We start from the raw sequence: 15,793 nt of genomic DNA on the forward strand, positions 1-15,793 counted from the left end.
ATGTATTTCATGTACGCAGCAGCAGCCTTGACTGCGGTGCTCCCTCTTTGCTCTGCACAGACCTGGTCAAGTTGCAATCCCCTTGAGAGTGAGTCTTCTTATTCCTGCATATGATTTATAGCAGCTTAACTAACGATTGCGTTGCAGAGACCTGTCCGTCCAACAAGGGTCTTGCCGCATCCAGTTACACTGTCGACTTCACCTCAAAGTCAGCTTTGGCCCAATGGGAAGTCACTGCAGGCAGTGTTCCTGTTGGCCCACAGGGCGCTGAGTTCACTGTGGCCAAGAAGGGTGATTCCCCCACCATCGACACCAGCTTCTACTTCTTCTACGGAAAGGCCGAAGTGGTGATGAAGGCCGCTCCTGGTACCGGCATTGTGAGCAGCATCGTCCTGGAGTCGGATGACCTGGATGAGGTCGACTGGGTAAGCCTGCTTGTTCACCTTATGTCCTCCTTTGGACCGGACTAACAAAGCGCAGGAAGTATTGGGCGGTGATACCACTCAGGTTCAGACAAACTACTTCGGTAAAGGTGATACCACAACATATGACCGCGGCACTTTTGTGTCCGTTGCCACTCCTCAGGAAACTTTCTACACCTACACTATCAACTGGACCAAGGATGCGATTACCTGGTCGATTAACGGCGCGGTCGTGCGTACTCTTACGTACAACGATGCCAAGGGTGGCACTCAGTTCCCCCAGACTCCTATGCGCTTGAGACTAGGCACCTGGGCAGGCGGCGACCCCAGCAATCCCAAGGGCACCATCCAATGGGCCGGTGGAGAGACCGACTACAGCAAGAGTCCGTACACCATGTACGTCAAGTCGGTTCACATTGAGAACGCCAACCCCGCCGAGTCCTACACCTACTCGGACAACAGCGGCTCTTGGCAGAGCATCAAGTTCGACGGGGCCGTCGATACCTCTCCTAGCCCTTCGGTGACCTCGACGACCTGCACTACCAGCGCTACCTCGAGCCATAGCACTTCTACCAGCACTCTGGCCACTACCACCAAACCGGCTGCTCAGTCCACCTCGTCCCCTGCTGGAACCAGCTCGAAATCGTCTACTGGCTCCGGCTCTACCCCCACCGGCGCTGCTACCTCCGGCTCTACCACTGGCGGCAGCGGTAGCGGCGGCGGCAACAGCTCTGGTTCTGGCTCCTCCACTAGCTCCTCCTCTAGCGCTGGAGCCTCCGCCACCGTGGCTCTCTCCCACGGCGCCGCCGGCTCCATCAAGGGTTCGTACACAGCCTCCGCCCTGGTGTTCGGCGCGGTCGCTGCCGTGTTGGCATTTTAAAGAAATGACCTTGATTTAATGCACGATACACATAATGAGCTGGAGACGTCACAACTACAGATTTTGGAATCGGGGGATTTCGCCGCTGGTCTTGCATTTGATTTCATTCTATGCCCATACCTGTACCTTATGCCCCGTACATACAACATACTACATACTTAATGAAACTACGCTACCTTTCTGGGGATCTGTTCGTTCTTTGACTTGGACACACCAACTGCGTCGTAGGTATTCCTAATTGAAGTATAATTATCGATCGTCAATCATAACAGTAATGGATGTAGCGCAGCTTCGTACAAACTCTGGCAATCTCATATACTCGTCTCGAACGTTAAGTTGCCAAGGCTGATGCTATACTATGCTATGCTTATACCAAATTCCCTTTCTTCCTTTGCAGGTTCTGCAGATCGGTATACAATCTCCGAATCAGATCAGCTACAGGCCGATGGTGATCTGTCGCCTGCCGAAGGGAGTCGGACAGATGCGTGTCCGCACGCATCTTGGACGTCGAGGTCTCGTCCTCCCCCGTACGCACTGAAGACGTCCTGCCGGTAAACGGCACGATCGTCTCGATGAACGCCCAGAGACCCTTGGCGTTGCCGCCTCTATCCCCCTTCCCAGCGGTTGTCTCGAAGTCACCAGATGAGGAAGGGTCGCGCAGCTCCCTCTGCACGATCTCCTGGATAGACTCGAGATGGTCGTCCAGCGTGGCAAAGACCCCGCACAGCTCCTCGGCCTTGGACTGCATGCGCGCCGTCAGCTGGTCGAGGTATGCTTCCCGGCGGGCTAGTTGGGTCGAAAGTCTGGCGTCCTGTGCGACGGAGCCGCTGCGGGCTCGGCCTCGGCCTGTGCCGGTGCTGTCGTCGGTCGCTGCGGTTGCGAGGAGGCTGTCCATCGCGGAGTGGATGTCTGCTTTCAGGGAGGCGAACTTGCCTGTCGCTGTGCGGGCGGCTTGGGTGCAGCCGGCGAATTCGAGGTCGAGTTCGTGTTTGGTGGCCGGGTAGGCCTTTTTGAGATTCGTGTGGAGGTCGCGGAGGAGGGACTCGGTTTGTTGCAGAGTGGGATGTAAGACGGACATTTGGGTGAGGGTCGTGTTGAAGAGGGTTTCGAGGCGGGATTGGGAGGTGAGGATGGACTTGGGGTGGGACTGCGATTGGGGGTTTGTGGATGGTGGTTGCGGGTAAGGTGGGATACAGCTCGCTGGATAGAGGGCTGATACTGTGTCGATGCTGCAGAGGGTTTGATATTGATGGACGAGCTCAGGTAGAATGAGAAGGTGGGAGATTGCCGTCATGAGGAGGAGGTTGATCAATGGTCTGATGTATCTTTCTATGCGCGCAGAGCTGGATGTTGTTCCAGAGCTGATGGGCACAATCTCGTCTTCCTGTGATCTGCGCGCTGTCGTAGAGTCTTCCAAACTCGACGCTTCAGACTCTCGCTTCTTCCCTGACCGATCAGATAATCGCTTGACTCTCCGTTTGACCGTATGCGCGGACACCGTGCGAGAGCGCAACTCCGGCATTACCCAGGAGGCTTCTGAGATAGGTACCTCGCATATTGACGGCATGATAAGCTCAGGGCCTGATATTGAAGAAGCAGACGTTGTCATCGATTGGCATCCCTTGCGCTCGTCGTCTTGATTTGGCTGTGCATTTCGATCTGATTCTTCAGGTAGATGCTTCTTTTGCAAGGATGAGGTTGACGCCACAACCCAGGACTCGCCCAGTACAGAGCTCTCTGCTGTACAAGCTGAGTCCGGAGACATGTTGAGCGTATTTGCGCTTATATTCACTTTATTTGTATGTTTCCACTCTTCGACGTCTTGGGCCGACCTTCGAACTAAGACTGCAGTGCGCCAGATGATGAGTATTGAAAACAGCTGTAATTCAACCGGCAGATATATCTATCTTGATGCCCTCGTAATAAAAAGCATCGCGTTTATGCTCTTGCGAAGGAATGCGCTTGTGTGTCGATCGAAACTGTTGTTATAGTGGGGAAGCGCACATGCCATTCGTGGACACTGGACTTCCCAATCGGGCCAATCCAGCTGGACCTCGCGTCGTGTCGCGGAAGAAAAAATTCCTTGCCATGAATCAACCAACCATGCGTCGATTATCCACTCTCTCCTGGCAGCGCTCGTTCTCGAAACGACCGGCCTTCGACAATGGTGTGAAATATTTTCGAGCGCCTAGCACGAGGCTGCAATGGCTGTCCACGACATCGTGTCGATCCTGTTCGTGCTCCGAAGCGCAGGCTGAACAGTCCCCTCCCCCAGCATCCACCGCGTCAAATACAGATTATCGAGCTMTAGGAACGGCTCAAGATCTCTTCACAACGTCTATCTACAGTCCTGGATCGCCTCTTTTTCTACCCAACGGCACCCACGTCATCAACCGACTGATCTCGTTTCTCCGCACTCAGTACCTTCAATACGGATTCCGCGAAGTTTTGACGCCGACAATCTACAAGCGTTCTCTATGGGAGGTTTCGGGCCATTGGCAGAATTACAAAGATGACATGTACGAGGTCAAAGGTCGAGGAGCCACGGGGGAAGCCGACGGAGAAACGGGCGAGGACGAATCGTACGGCCTGAAACCGATGAACTGCCCCGGCCACTGTCTCCTTTTCAAGTCGCAGAACCATTCATATCGCGAACTGCCCATCCGTTACGCCGATTTCAGCCCTCTCCACCGTAACGAAATCTCCGGGGCCCTAAGCGGGCTTACTCGTGTCCGACGATTCCACCAGGACGATGGGCATATCTTTTGCCGACCGCAGCAGATCAAGGGGGAGATCGCGTCCGCGCTGGGGTTCGTTGACATGGTGATGACGACGTTCGGTCTGGGACCATACCGTCTGGTACTTTCTACTAGGCCGGAGAAGGACTTTATCGGGAGTTTGGGGCTGTGGGACAGCGCGGAGGCTCAGCTGCGGGAAGCCTTGGACAACAGCGGGAGGGAATGGGCGATGAATGAGGGTGACGGTGCTTTCTACGGGCCGAAGATCGACATTCAACTGCAGGATCAGGCAGGGAAATATCACCAATTATCCACGATACAGCTGGATATGAACCTGCCGCAACGGTTCGGGTTGGAGTACCAAGTTGCGGAGGGTGAGGAGGACTATAACCCGGCGACTCCAGGAAGAGCGACGCCCGTGCTGGTTCACCGGGCCAATTTTGGGTCGCTGGAACGCTTCCTTGCCCTGCTCATCGAACAATATGCCGGTCGCTGGCCGTTCTGGCTTTCCCCCCGCCAGGGTATCATTCTGACGGTCAACCAGGATGAGGCGGTGCTGAAACAAGCGCAAGAAGCTGCCGCGAAAATCTCTGGCTTCCGTCCACTTGTTGCTGGCAAGGACAATGCAACTTCTCCGAAGCCTCTTTCATCCGTCGACTCGACTTACCTGATCGATGTCGACACGAGCAGCCAGACACTCGGGAAGAAGATCCAACGGGCCAAACAGATGAAGTACAATTTGATTTTCATCCTCGGGCCTAAAGATGTCGCGGACTCAAGTGTTACTGTGGATGTGACAGGTCAAATGCAGACCAAAACGGACGCAAATGGACAGAAATTGAAGGAAGTGCTTGAGACAAGGTTGGGGGAGAATGCTCTCCAGAATCCACGGGCAGTCAGGCTGAAGGTCGACGAGGTCCATGATCTGTTGGTGCAGCTGGAGAAGCAATTTGTCTGATGTATCATCGTCCCATCCTTGTCCTATAATGTTGACTACTAGTCTACGTCTCTATCCTGTATCATATCCCCAACAAACCCTGTTCCATATCCGGAGCATTAGTTAGTACTGTGCTCCACACCTATTCCCAATCGAGTGTCAAGTCCGTCCTGGCTTCGGGATGCTGCGGAGCCACCATTCTACATGTTAGGACTTTCGGCTCTCACTTCCAGACTCTTTCATCTCCTATCAGTTTCAGGGTTGGCTTGTAAGGAAGCATGGAAGACGTTCTTTTCGAGTTTCATATTAAAATACTACGGAATGAGATGACCATCTATCTCCGTACCGACTAGTCGTCGAAACTGCCTGGAAGGGTGAAATGCAGCTTTGACTTTCCAATTGCAAACTTGCTCCGCATAATTACTCCGGAGTATCACCGATACAGTCCGTCTGGGCCTCATCGCGGCATGCCGTTATTTGACAGTCTCTCAAAGAAGCTTCTATGCTTCTCCCTTTCTGATCCGCTCGATCAGGATCACTCATCGATTCGACCTTCCCGTTCCATGTTCTAGCGCCCAGCCACCAACGAGGTTACTCCTTTTTTTCAAGTTATTCTAGAAGACAAGCAGCCTGCGAAACTTCCCGAGTCGCAGTAGCTTTTGCCCCCTCATCCCCCTCTTCTCACTCGCCGTCGACTCAGGTCACTCCCACCACCCCCCCACTGCCGCTACAGCCTTTTCTTCTTTCCTGTTTTCCTTTTCGTTTTTCGCCTCTTGTGGTTTAAGTCCAATCCTTCTCATGGAGGGATCCGCGCTGTCGGTTCGATCTTCAGCGATCATATTGATGCGCGACCCTCGTTGATTTCATGGTAGTTGAACCAAGCAAATCGGGCATGGCCGACATCCCGTTGAAAACAAATCTGACGCGGAAGAGCGCCTTCTCATGTGAGGCCTGCCGCAAGCGCAAGGTGGGCTTTTTCCCCCCTGTCCGCTCGGGTGAATTCCGAAGGGGATATATGATCCTCGACGTTTGAACCTTATAGTTGGGCCTTATTTTGTTTATTAGACCAGACACTCATCGGCCTTGGCTATTTAGGTAAAGTGCAACGGTGCAAGTCCGTCGTGTTCGCGTTGTGCAGCTCGTGGGGAAGCGTGTGTTTATAGCTTGTGCGTCTCGGATCCGTATCCCTGGCTGTTCCTGCAGCTTCCCTGTCGATCCGTCCCCCTTGCTGACGCGTTGAGTTGTCCTTAGAGCTCCGACCTTATCGTACACCAAGCAATTAGAAGCTCGAGTCGCACAGCTGGAAGATGCTTTGGCCAAACTGCGGGGTCAGCAGCGGCCCGAGACAGATGTCCGGAAAGTAGGCTCACCGTCGTCGGCGGGCGAGTCCAGTGCGAGCCCACGGCCTCGGACAAGGATAAAAGAGGAAGAGGGAAACGGGCCCAATTTGGCCGGGGACTTTGAGGGTCTCAGGATTGAGCACGATGGCCGAATATCTTTCCACGGTCCTACCAGCTTGTTTCAGCTTCCGAGCGGTACTCTGAGCGAGTCCTCGGCATCTTCCAATCTTGCCATGCAGCTGGACGGGCGCAAGGAAAGACTCATCAACAATGCTTGGAGAGAGAGGGCATTTGAGCAGCTGGCTGCCATGCCGGTAGGTGGACTCTTGTTCCCAGAAAAGGACAGAGGCTCATTATGGGATTTCGGCAGGAACCATTCCAATATCTTCTTGACTCTCACTGGTGCTGGATTCAGCCGCTTTTCAACTTTGTTTACCGACCTGCATTTACTCGTTCGTGCCCCGATTGCCCGATCGTCAAAACCAGAAGTGCTTACGATCTCTAGGCGATATGAAAATCAACGGTCCTTATTACTCGGATACCCTTCTCAATGCAATTCTCTCTCATTCGGTACGATGGTGCAAGGCTGAACCCAAAATTGGTCCCATCCTGGAATCCTTCGATGGCGGCGCTCAATTCTCCCACCGCGCTGTGACGGGGTTGTATGATTCGTTAAAAGTCGGCTATGCTGGCATTCCGACCATCCAGACGTTGCTCATACTCAGTGCACAAGAGTGCGGGCGGGGAAATCGAACACAAGCATGGCTGTACAGCGGTATGGCCTTTCGATTGTTGGATGATCTCGGCATCTCCATTGATAGTCGCAAGTATCCGGATTCGGCTCAATTGAGCGATGAAGACATTGAGATTCGGAACCGACTCTTCTGGAGCTGTTATTTCTGGGACAAGCTGGTGTCATTGTACTTTGGCAGGTCGCCAACCATGCAAAACTCTCACGTCAGTCCGCCGCGAACTATATGTGAGTGCTCTCTTTCCCTGCCTAGCGTGGTTCTGTTACTCATAAGCTCTGGCAGTGGACGATACGTCTGAAATCGAGATCTGGACTCCCCATGGAGTCATTTTCCCAGAAGGCACTCATTATCCGCCGACGCAGGCTCATTCGACGTCGTGTTTCATGAGGATGTGTGGACTGGCGGAGATCCTGAACGAGATCTTGATCCACATTTACGACCCTATCCGACAGGTGTCTGAGGCAGAGTTCTATAGTTGTGTCCAGGAGCAAGCGAGGAACTTGGCAGAATGGTGGGATGAGCTGCCGGACTATCTGAGGCTGGTGGCCACGGACCTCCCTCCATACTCACCACCAAGCCATATCGTGATCTTGAAGTAAGTTTCGTCTCCGTTACGATTCGATGGCAATATTTGTCTGACGGGCTCCTCCACAGCTGCTTGTACCATACGATCAACATCCTCCTTCACCGTCCGATCCTTTGTTCCAAGAGAAACCGGGAGGCATACGATAAAAGTCACCTGGTCCAATGCATGACGTCGGCGACGGCCATATTATCACTATACGACCTCTACCGTCGTACATTTGGCGACGCGCATGTCGTGCTCTCATTAGCATACTCCGTGTACACGGCTGCATCGATATTCCTGCTGGAGATTCAGGCCCTAAAATATGCCGCGCCGGGTACACTCAATAAACTCAAGTTTTGCATCCTTGCACTCGAGCGAGTTAAGGTTTCAAGTCCTGGTACGTCACTGCACTTCTCTCGTCGACAAGCCCATGCTGATTTTCTTCAGTCATCAACACAGCTCTAGGTCTCATATACCAGGAACTGGAGAAGTTCCGGATTGACATCCACATCCCCCTCCCACCACCGCACACCGAACATCCATCCTCACAGCCCACCTCGCAAACACACTCCCGAACTCAGAGTCAATCCCCCAGCCAGCACCCCGGTCAACCCGCTCTAAATTTAAGCAGTGGCTCCCGTCACGTCTCTCCAGCCGGCCAAGCACCAACCATGCCAACCTCCGTCCCCGCACCGCGCGTCACAAACGCGCCCCTGCTGCACCAGGGCTATGCATTCCAGCAACCCGTCGCGGATTTTGGACTGTCACAGACGGGGGTGCCGCCCATGCCTGCGACGCATCTACTAGGAGGCATGCCCAATGCCCCGATGACGCTGGACAGCCCGGGTTCGTACGAGATTACGCCCGAGGTCTTTGAAGCGTTCTCATACGCTGAGCCTATCACGGCTAACATGGCGTCTGCTTTTGAGCCGGCGTGGGGCAGGCCAGGATGATCACCTGGATGTATTGTTGTTGGTCTATTGTGATATCCATGGAGTTGTTACTGTTCGTCATAGTATATTCAACTGAAGTGATGGCATTCTATGGACAGATGCCATTCATTCTTCGCATGTATATACAGTCAAATGTCGGAATGAAATATGCACAGGAGATGATATATACACACCAGCCCTAGCATAAACAGGAACTCAACGTTTGAGGATAGTAGCTCAAACTGATACATTCCCCCAGCCCGGCCTCTTCTCACCAGGATCAACGCCCGCGTCGATTCCAGCCGGAGAGGGTAAAGAGGAACTGACCGGTCTTGGCTTCGCGCGCCAGCGCAAGTACCAAGGTCCCTCGAAGAGATCACCCATCCGCTCAATAGGCACACCCTTCGTCTCAGGCATCCAGATGCCCAAGATGACGAGCCCCGAGAAGCAAATGATCGCCCAGAAGAGGTAGGCGCCCCAGACATCGAGGGAGACGAACATGTTTGGAGTGACGCGGACGACGGCGAACTGGAAGAACCAGTGCAATGACATGCTGATCGCGTAGCTGACGTTGCGGATGCGGGTGGGGAAGATCTCCGTGCCGTAGAGGTATGGGATGGTGCATAGGCCGATGGACCAGCCGACGGCGTAGACGAAGACGGAGGCGATGGCCGCGTCGGAGGCGGAGCGGTTGGTGCTCGAGCCCGGCTGCAGGCCCATGTATGCTCCCATGTAGATGTGGGCGGCGAGCTGGAGGCTGAGGCCCGCGAGAGCGCACCGCCGGCGGCCGAGGTAGTCGATCAGCCCCCAGGTGAAGGCCATGGTGAAGACCAGCTTGACGATCCCGTAGGCGCCTGAGGAGACGAGCGAGCGCGCGTTGCCGTCGATCCCGGCGTACTGGAAGATGGTGGCGACGTAGTAGGTTATGCCATTGCCGCCGGTCCACTGGGAAATGGTTTGCATGGCGATCAGCAGCCAGAATCGCTGCCGGTAGTTAGGGTTGAGTTGGGTCTCTTTGAAAGCTTCCCAATGGGTTACGGACGCCAGATCCATCGCCTTGGTCCGCACTTGCGCATCGATGCTGTTGAATTCGTCTTCGATCGCTGGGTCGGAGATCTCCTTGCCGCGCAGACGAGCGAGGACGGATCGACCTTCGTCATGCCGGTGCCTTGAGACCAAGTAGCGAGGCGTTTCGGGTGCGATGAAGGACGCAAAGAACGCAATCCCGACTGGTATTAATGGAATGGATTGCACGAGACGGTACTGAGTCCGCGTTGGGGCCATATGCAGACTGGCGGCATAATTGATGAAGAAACCTTTTTGACAAGGTCAGCTTTGTAGGACAGATAAGCATTTGGAAACTGATGACCAACCCAATGCCAACACAGTCAACAATACAACCATGTAGATACTAACCACCAAACCTCTAGTTCTTGTCGGCGCTAACCGATTGTCAGCATTCTGTCTCAGCCAATCGTGTCCAGATCGCGCAACCCATACCAATTTCGGACAAATACAACGGCGTGCTAACTGTGAGCATTCCGGCCCCTAGTCCACTGCACAGCCTCGCCGCAAGAATCAAACCATATATACCGGAGGAGAAGACCTGAACGAAGAGACCGGCCGCCCAAATCAGACAAGCTAATTGCCACGAGCGCAGGCGGCCCAGACGATCGTTCAAGTCCAATGCGAGCAGGGCACCAAACGCAGCACCCAAAACGTTGAACGAGGTAATGTTGGCCTTCCGGTTGGCCAACTCCGTCTTGTTGTTCGTCCATTCAGAAGCCGCGAGATTGAAATCGTTCACAAACGACTCTAAATTGACACTGGCGCTAAAGCCACCTTCATCGTAACCTGCCGATTAACACGACATCCAGGGTCAGCGCACGAATTGGTGGAGAAATTAAAGACGCGCATACCTTTCGGAATACTCCCGCAGGCAATAATCAGAATGACGACGGCGTAATAAGGACTGGTGGTCCACCGAGACCAGTCAATCGCCAGCCCCATGATGGCGATGGAACGTTCAATGACATGCGGGGAAGGACATAATAGAGCAAGTACTGATTCAAGCTCCGCGCGGGGGGTGATCCCTTGCTGGAATTTACCAATTGATTGGTATAATTTGGACAATCAGATGAACGGATATCCACCGAGGCCTCGTTCTGGAAGAGTGAGGTCGGTATCTCCCGCAAAACCTGGGATAATTTTGCAGGGGGCGGAAAAGCACATGACACGGCTATTGTCTCGGCCAACTTCCGATCTTATTCATGAATCATGATACGTAGTGTCCCATGCAGGCAGCATCATTTACAGGGATAGTACGTCTGTGTGATGGTTCTGATTCAGTTCTTGAGAACACTATGGCATCAGCAGGATTGATTGATGAAGAGGAGAGTCTTCGAAATTCATCAATCGTCGGAACCCTCCGATTTTAGCAGTGGTTGGGCCTGGCAGGGCTGGCAGATCTGGTGGATGGATCCGCTGGCAATCCACTCTAGTCTCCGCTACACCGAATTTATCCTGAATGGAACTGTCGAATGGGCGATGGATCATCGGTCAATGGAAGGATCCAAGGAATGCGATATGAAGTGCTGAGCCCTTGATTCACAGACACGGACACCTTCCGCTCCATGTGTTGCACAGCACTGACGCGAATTGTGTGCCTTTCTACCTTTTAAATTCTTTCTTTTCCCCTTCCTCTCTATCCTCTCTAATAACCATGCATCTTTGGTAAAGCAGACGGGAGTGGGACAGTTCTCATGTTTATGATTCTAGCCACATTCCTTGCTGAGGTGGCACACTGCGTGGATTCTCGAAGCTGGTTTCCGCGATGACAGTCCTACGCGTTGATCTGCTGAGACGACCAGTCCGGAAATCTCGACTTTTAACACTTGTAAGTTCACACTCGTCAGCATCTACTCGCTGGAGTACCTGACATCCGATCATGTCAACCATACTCATTCCCCTCCAGTCTAGGCAATGCATTGTGGACAGCTCACCCCGAGCCTCAATTTACCTGGCTGCTAGGAAGGCCAAGCCAATCATCAAAGATGACCAAATCACACATCCCATCCCCCTCAAGCACCGTATCCCCCGGGGATCATGGGATAGCCACATGCACGTCGTGGAACCGAGTCGGTACCCGGTCTCCCTAGGCGCAGCATACATACCCTCCTCTCACACCCTTGAGGAAGCGCTTGCCTTTGAATCTACATTGGGGATCGAGAACGTCGTTCTCGTCCAACCATCCATTTACGGTACCGACAATTCATGTCTCCTCGAAGCCCTGGAACGCATCGGCCCGTCTCACGGGCGAGGAGTGGTTGTCATCGACCCGGCCACGACCTGTCCCACGACTCTCTCCACATGGCATACACTAGGCGTGCGGGGCGTCCGAGTAAACCTCAAATCAGTAGGAAAAGTCCTCTCCGAGTCCGAGCTAGCCGAGACCCTCTTGCAACACGCAGAGCCCATCCGTCCCCTCGGCTGGATGATCCAGCTTTACTTGCCTCTGCACATGATGCCCATGCTCGAGCGGATCGTTCCGTCCCTTGGAGTCAAAATCTGCATCGACCACTTCGGGTCTCCTCAACTCCCTCCACCCTCGATCATCGCCAATAGTCAATTCAACCCATACACCCTCCCAGGCTTTTCGACGCTTATCTCCCTCCTTCAAGCGGGGCAGACCTACGTCAAAATCTCGGCCCCGTACCGCCTCAGCAAGGACAAACAACTGCGCGACCTTGGGGCTATCACGCGGGAACTTTTACGCAGGGCTCCGAGGCGGGTAATCTACGCGACAGACTGGCCGCATACGCGGTTTCATGGTGTTGACGTTGGGCCGTTTACAGAGCTGTGCCTGCGGTTATGTGCTAGAGAGACTGGACTTACCGAGCGGGTGTTCAAATCGAACGCGGAGGAGTTGATGTGTGTGCATGGATAGGGCGATACGATATACGACTTACGACTTGATGTATTTGCAGTTGCCTATATTTTTCCCATCACAAGAACGGAAAGAGACCGTCATAATCTCGGTTAGAGTCCGTTTAGCCGGTCATCCGGTCATCCGGTGTGTGGGTTAGTCTCCTTCTGTCCTTAATTGTAGTGGATGGATTTGCCGAGATGTCGGCAGATGGCGATGGGGGATTTCCGAATCTCCACTTTTGCTGATCACTAAATTAGAGACACTGCAATCCCCTTTCGAAGGTTGACGGATTTCTCAAGGGCAATAATGCCAAAGGACGGCTTTGCAAGCAACTCGGCCCTGTCTTCATGCATTGCAGCTTGTGAGAAAATGATGCAGGACTTGTCCAGGAAGTTAGGGCACTTTGGGTTGAAAGAAGGAGTCGGTATCTATGGCACCCATAAGTGAAAAGAAACATTTGAAAACAATCCAAGAACTTCGAATGTTTGGCCATTGATTGACTTCTCTTTGTCAGAGAATGGATGCCCAACACTCACTCATATCTCTGTTTTATCCAGACTCTAGTGACTACATACTACATACAAAGCTTCAATTAACCTAAGTACTTGACTTTGTTGAATTTAACGGGTGTAGGATGCTACACAGATTACAGTATTTATACTCATAAATGTGTCCTAACAGATGATCAAAGGATCAAATGTATATGCAAGTAGATCTGAATGGGGGGTTTATCATATTACAAGAGGCTATGGTAATCACTAATCTTGGCATTCGGAATTTAGGAACAAATCAAAATTAAATACCACACTGGAATGCGGCGACACGAGACTAGAACACAGGTAATGTATCTCGCCAGCCATCGAGTATGTTGCCGTCTGATTCCACCTTTTCCTCTAGTCACCGGCGCCATTGAATCCCATGACGAGTGCGATAGCCATCGTGGACATGAAGAAGCCGAGGATGGCGGGAAACAATGGGTCCCATCATCCATGGCTGATTTAGGTTCTCATTTGTAAAATGCCTACTTTGTGGGGTATTGTCCAGAAAAAGAAACGCCCGCCCCTTGTCAAGGGATAGCGCCAAAATGCTGACTGGCCAAAATGTTTCCCCCTGAACAGCTACCTAGCTACCTTATTTTCTATCTGCCAGGCGGTGTAGAAACAAGGTCACGCAAAGGAAAGAGTCCTCAGTCATGAAGAACAGAGGACGCAAGCTGTGATGCTTCAAACCTGCCTGAGTTGCATTACGTGACGCCCCCTCTTTCCTCAACATGCCGAAGACGCGCCCTCTTCTTCGCGGGGAAATCACATACTCAACTGCTCAAAGAGAAGAGGTGAACATTCTCCATCGATTAAGATACCATGATGAAAGACGTAAATTCTTTGCACATGTTTATGAGAAAAGGAACTGGATCGAAGCCATAGTTGCTCATCACCTTAACCTAGGGTCTCCCAACTCCTGCTGTATGGATGATGTTGAGAACTGGCACCATGGAAGCTTCAATCTATGTGTCCCAGTCGTTGTTGGCGGGTGGAAACGGAAACAGCAGCCTGGCGGACGCGTTTTGCTTCGGTTCCCTCTTCCGTATCGGGTCGGTGATGCCTTTCGACCTGGAAATGGGGACGAAAAGATCCGATGTGAGGCGGGAGCCTATGCGTGGCTTCAAGAGAACTGCCCAGATGTCCCTATACCGAAGCTATACGGCTTTTCTACATCTACTGGTGAAACTGTATGGTTTTTAACCGCAACTAATGTTCCGTGTGAGCTGACTTAGAATGGTCTTCTCAGTTTACTCGATTGCAAAACCTACCGTTTCTCACCCGCTGCTTTCATTACATGCGTCGTCGGCTTCTATCATGGTTTGGTCGTCCTGTCCCTACACAGTTTGTTCGTCACCAAACTTCGAGCCACATATCTAGTGACAGAGTGGTGGGCGTTGGCTACTTGTTAATAGAGTACATCGAAGAAGAACAAGGAGAAATGCTCTCGAATACTTGGCCCGAGAAGCAGCATGATATTAGGCTGAGAACCAATTTCTTTCGTGATCTGTCTCGGATTATACTGAGTGTCACAAGGATTCCCTTACCAAAGATTGGCTCTTTTGTGATTGACCATAATGGATTCTTATGCTTGACAAATCGCCCACTTTCACTCGAAATTCAGGAGTTGGAAAACGAGGAGATTCCGACAAATATACCGAGAGACTACACTTATTCCACGGTTGATTCGTATGTGACCGATATCCTTCGCATCCATGACAGTCGACTTCGACATCAGCCAAATGCAATTAACGATACAGGGGACTATATCTACCAGACATCAGCGTTGGCGGCAATGCGAACAGTCTTTCTATCTTTTTTCAACCCGGAACTCCGGCGTGGCCCTTTTGCTTTTACATTTACGGATTTTCACCAAAGCAATATCTTTGTTGATGAAGACTGGCACATCACCTCTTTGGTGGATCTTGAATGGGCATGTACTCGACCAATTGAGATGCTTCGAACTCCGACCTGGCTCACGAACAAAGCCGTGGATGAGATCGCTGAAGAGCCGGCGGAGTATGACATGATGCGCAGGGAGTTCATGGATATCTTGGTCGCTGAAGAACAAAGGCTCAGCAGGACTTTGGCCAGCAATCATGGAAGCCCGCAACTGTCAGCTATTATGGAAGAGAACTGGAGGGTGGGAACATTCTGGTATACACTTGCACTCGCCAGCCCTACCGGTCTCTTTGCGGTCTTTTACAAGCAAATTCAGCCCAGATTCATCGAGAATTGTCCTGAGCATGATACTTTCCAACAGGTTATGCCATGGTATTGGGCGCAGGACTGGGTCAAGGTTGCAGCTAGTAAACTATCAGACAGGAAAGAGTATGACATCCGACTACAGCAAGCCTTTGAAGGCGATACTACCACCGAATGATCAGTCTCTAGCATCTCATTTCCTAGAGTTGTACCTGGGTCCTTCGTCTTGCTGTCTTAAGGTTCTCTCAACCGCTTCCTCCAAGTTGCGCTTTGCTCTTTCATCTTTAGAAGCTTCTCGATGCTTCTTGGCAGCTTCGGATGAGGAGGTCAGTTGTCGGAGAGTCTTCAAATCTGACTTCAGGCCAACAGTTGCGTCTTTGGCTTGTTCGGGTTCGCCTTTATCGGACATTTTGTATTATCCTAGTTGCTGTTAGACCCTTTTCACAGCTCACCTCAGTGAAAGCCAAAAAAAAAAAGTGGGATTGTGTTGGGGGGAAGGGTCTCAATATGGAGCTGGAGGTTACAAACTTGCTAGCTAAGTTGTAGTACCAA

The 15,793-nt window shown here is 52.2% G+C and overlaps 8 protein-coding genes across 8 annotated transcripts; 5 read left to right on the plus strand and 3 right to left on the minus strand.

Annotated features, from left to right (window-relative positions):
- On the plus strand, positions 1 to 1,302 carry Aspvir_008982 (glycoside hydrolase family 16 protein; the record flags this gene model as incomplete). The annotated part of the gene is made up of 3 exons (XM_043272135.1): positions 1 to 88; positions 148 to 425; positions 481 to 1,302. 3 exons carry the CDS (start codon positions 1 to 3, stop codon positions 1,300 to 1,302), a joined length of 1,188 nt encoding a protein of 395 aa, XP_043128070.1.
- Positions 1,303 to 1,669: 367 nt separating this feature from the next.
- Positions 1,670 to 3,067, minus strand: Aspvir_008983 (uncharacterized protein; the record flags this gene model as incomplete). The annotated part of the gene is made up of 1 exon (XM_043272136.1): positions 1,670 to 3,067. One exon carries the CDS (start codon positions 3,065 to 3,067, stop codon positions 1,670 to 1,672), a length of 1,398 nt encoding a protein of 465 aa, XP_043128071.1.
- A 338-nt stretch (positions 3,068 to 3,405) lies between these two features.
- Positions 3,406 to 4,998, plus strand: Aspvir_008984 (threonine--tRNA ligase MST1; the record flags this gene model as incomplete). The annotated part of the gene is made up of 1 exon (XM_043272137.1): positions 3,406 to 4,998. The coding sequence occupies one exon, from the start codon at positions 3,406 to 3,408 to the stop codon at positions 4,996 to 4,998; it is 1,593 nt and encodes a 530-aa protein (XP_043128072.1).
- An 844-nt stretch (positions 4,999 to 5,842) lies between these two features.
- On the plus strand, positions 5,843 to 8,590 carry Aspvir_008985 (putative C6 transcription factor; the record flags this gene model as incomplete). The annotated part of the gene is made up of 7 exons (XM_043272138.1): positions 5,843 to 5,944; positions 6,278 to 6,631; positions 6,688 to 6,769; positions 6,823 to 7,296; positions 7,352 to 7,664; positions 7,724 to 8,034; positions 8,085 to 8,590. 7 exons carry the CDS (start codon positions 5,843 to 5,845, stop codon positions 8,588 to 8,590), a joined length of 2,142 nt encoding a protein of 713 aa, XP_043128073.1.
- Positions 8,591 to 8,806: 216 nt separating this feature from the next.
- Positions 8,807 to 10,579, minus strand: Aspvir_008986 (putative MFS quinate transporter; the record flags this gene model as incomplete). The annotated part of the gene is made up of 4 exons (XM_043272139.1): positions 8,807 to 9,885; positions 9,943 to 10,011; positions 10,070 to 10,423; positions 10,489 to 10,579. 4 exons carry the CDS (start codon positions 10,577 to 10,579, stop codon positions 8,807 to 8,809), a joined length of 1,593 nt encoding a protein of 530 aa, XP_043128074.1.
- An 823-nt stretch (positions 10,580 to 11,402) lies between these two features.
- Aspvir_008987 (putative TIM barrel metal-dependent hydrolase) lies at positions 11,403 to 12,515 on the plus strand (the record flags this gene model as incomplete). The annotated part of the gene is made up of 2 exons (XM_043272140.1): positions 11,403 to 11,465; positions 11,544 to 12,515. The coding sequence occupies 2 exons, from the start codon at positions 11,403 to 11,405 to the stop codon at positions 12,513 to 12,515; spliced, it is 1,035 nt and encodes a 344-aa protein (XP_043128075.1).
- A 1,252-nt stretch (positions 12,516 to 13,767) lies between these two features.
- Aspvir_008988 (uncharacterized protein) lies at positions 13,768 to 15,419 on the plus strand (the record flags this gene model as incomplete). Its single annotated transcript, XM_043272141.1, has 2 exons — positions 13,768 to 14,226; positions 14,454 to 15,419. The coding sequence occupies 2 exons, from the start codon at positions 13,768 to 13,770 to the stop codon at positions 15,417 to 15,419; spliced, it is 1,425 nt and encodes a 474-aa protein (XP_043128076.1).
- A 15-nt stretch (positions 15,420 to 15,434) lies between these two features.
- On the minus strand, positions 15,435 to 15,650 carry Aspvir_008989 (uncharacterized protein; the record flags this gene model as incomplete). Its single annotated transcript, XM_043272142.1, has 1 exon — positions 15,435 to 15,650. One exon carries the CDS (start codon positions 15,648 to 15,650, stop codon positions 15,435 to 15,437), a length of 216 nt encoding a protein of 71 aa, XP_043128077.1.
- Between the last annotated feature and the right edge of the window lie 143 nt (positions 15,651 to 15,793).

Source organism: Aspergillus viridinutans, assembly GCF_018404265.1.
Source record: "Aspergillus viridinutans IFM 47045 DNA, scaffold_7, whole genome shotgun sequence".
Lineage (NCBI taxonomy): Eukaryota > Fungi > Ascomycota > Eurotiomycetes > Eurotiales > Aspergillaceae > Aspergillus > Aspergillus viridinutans.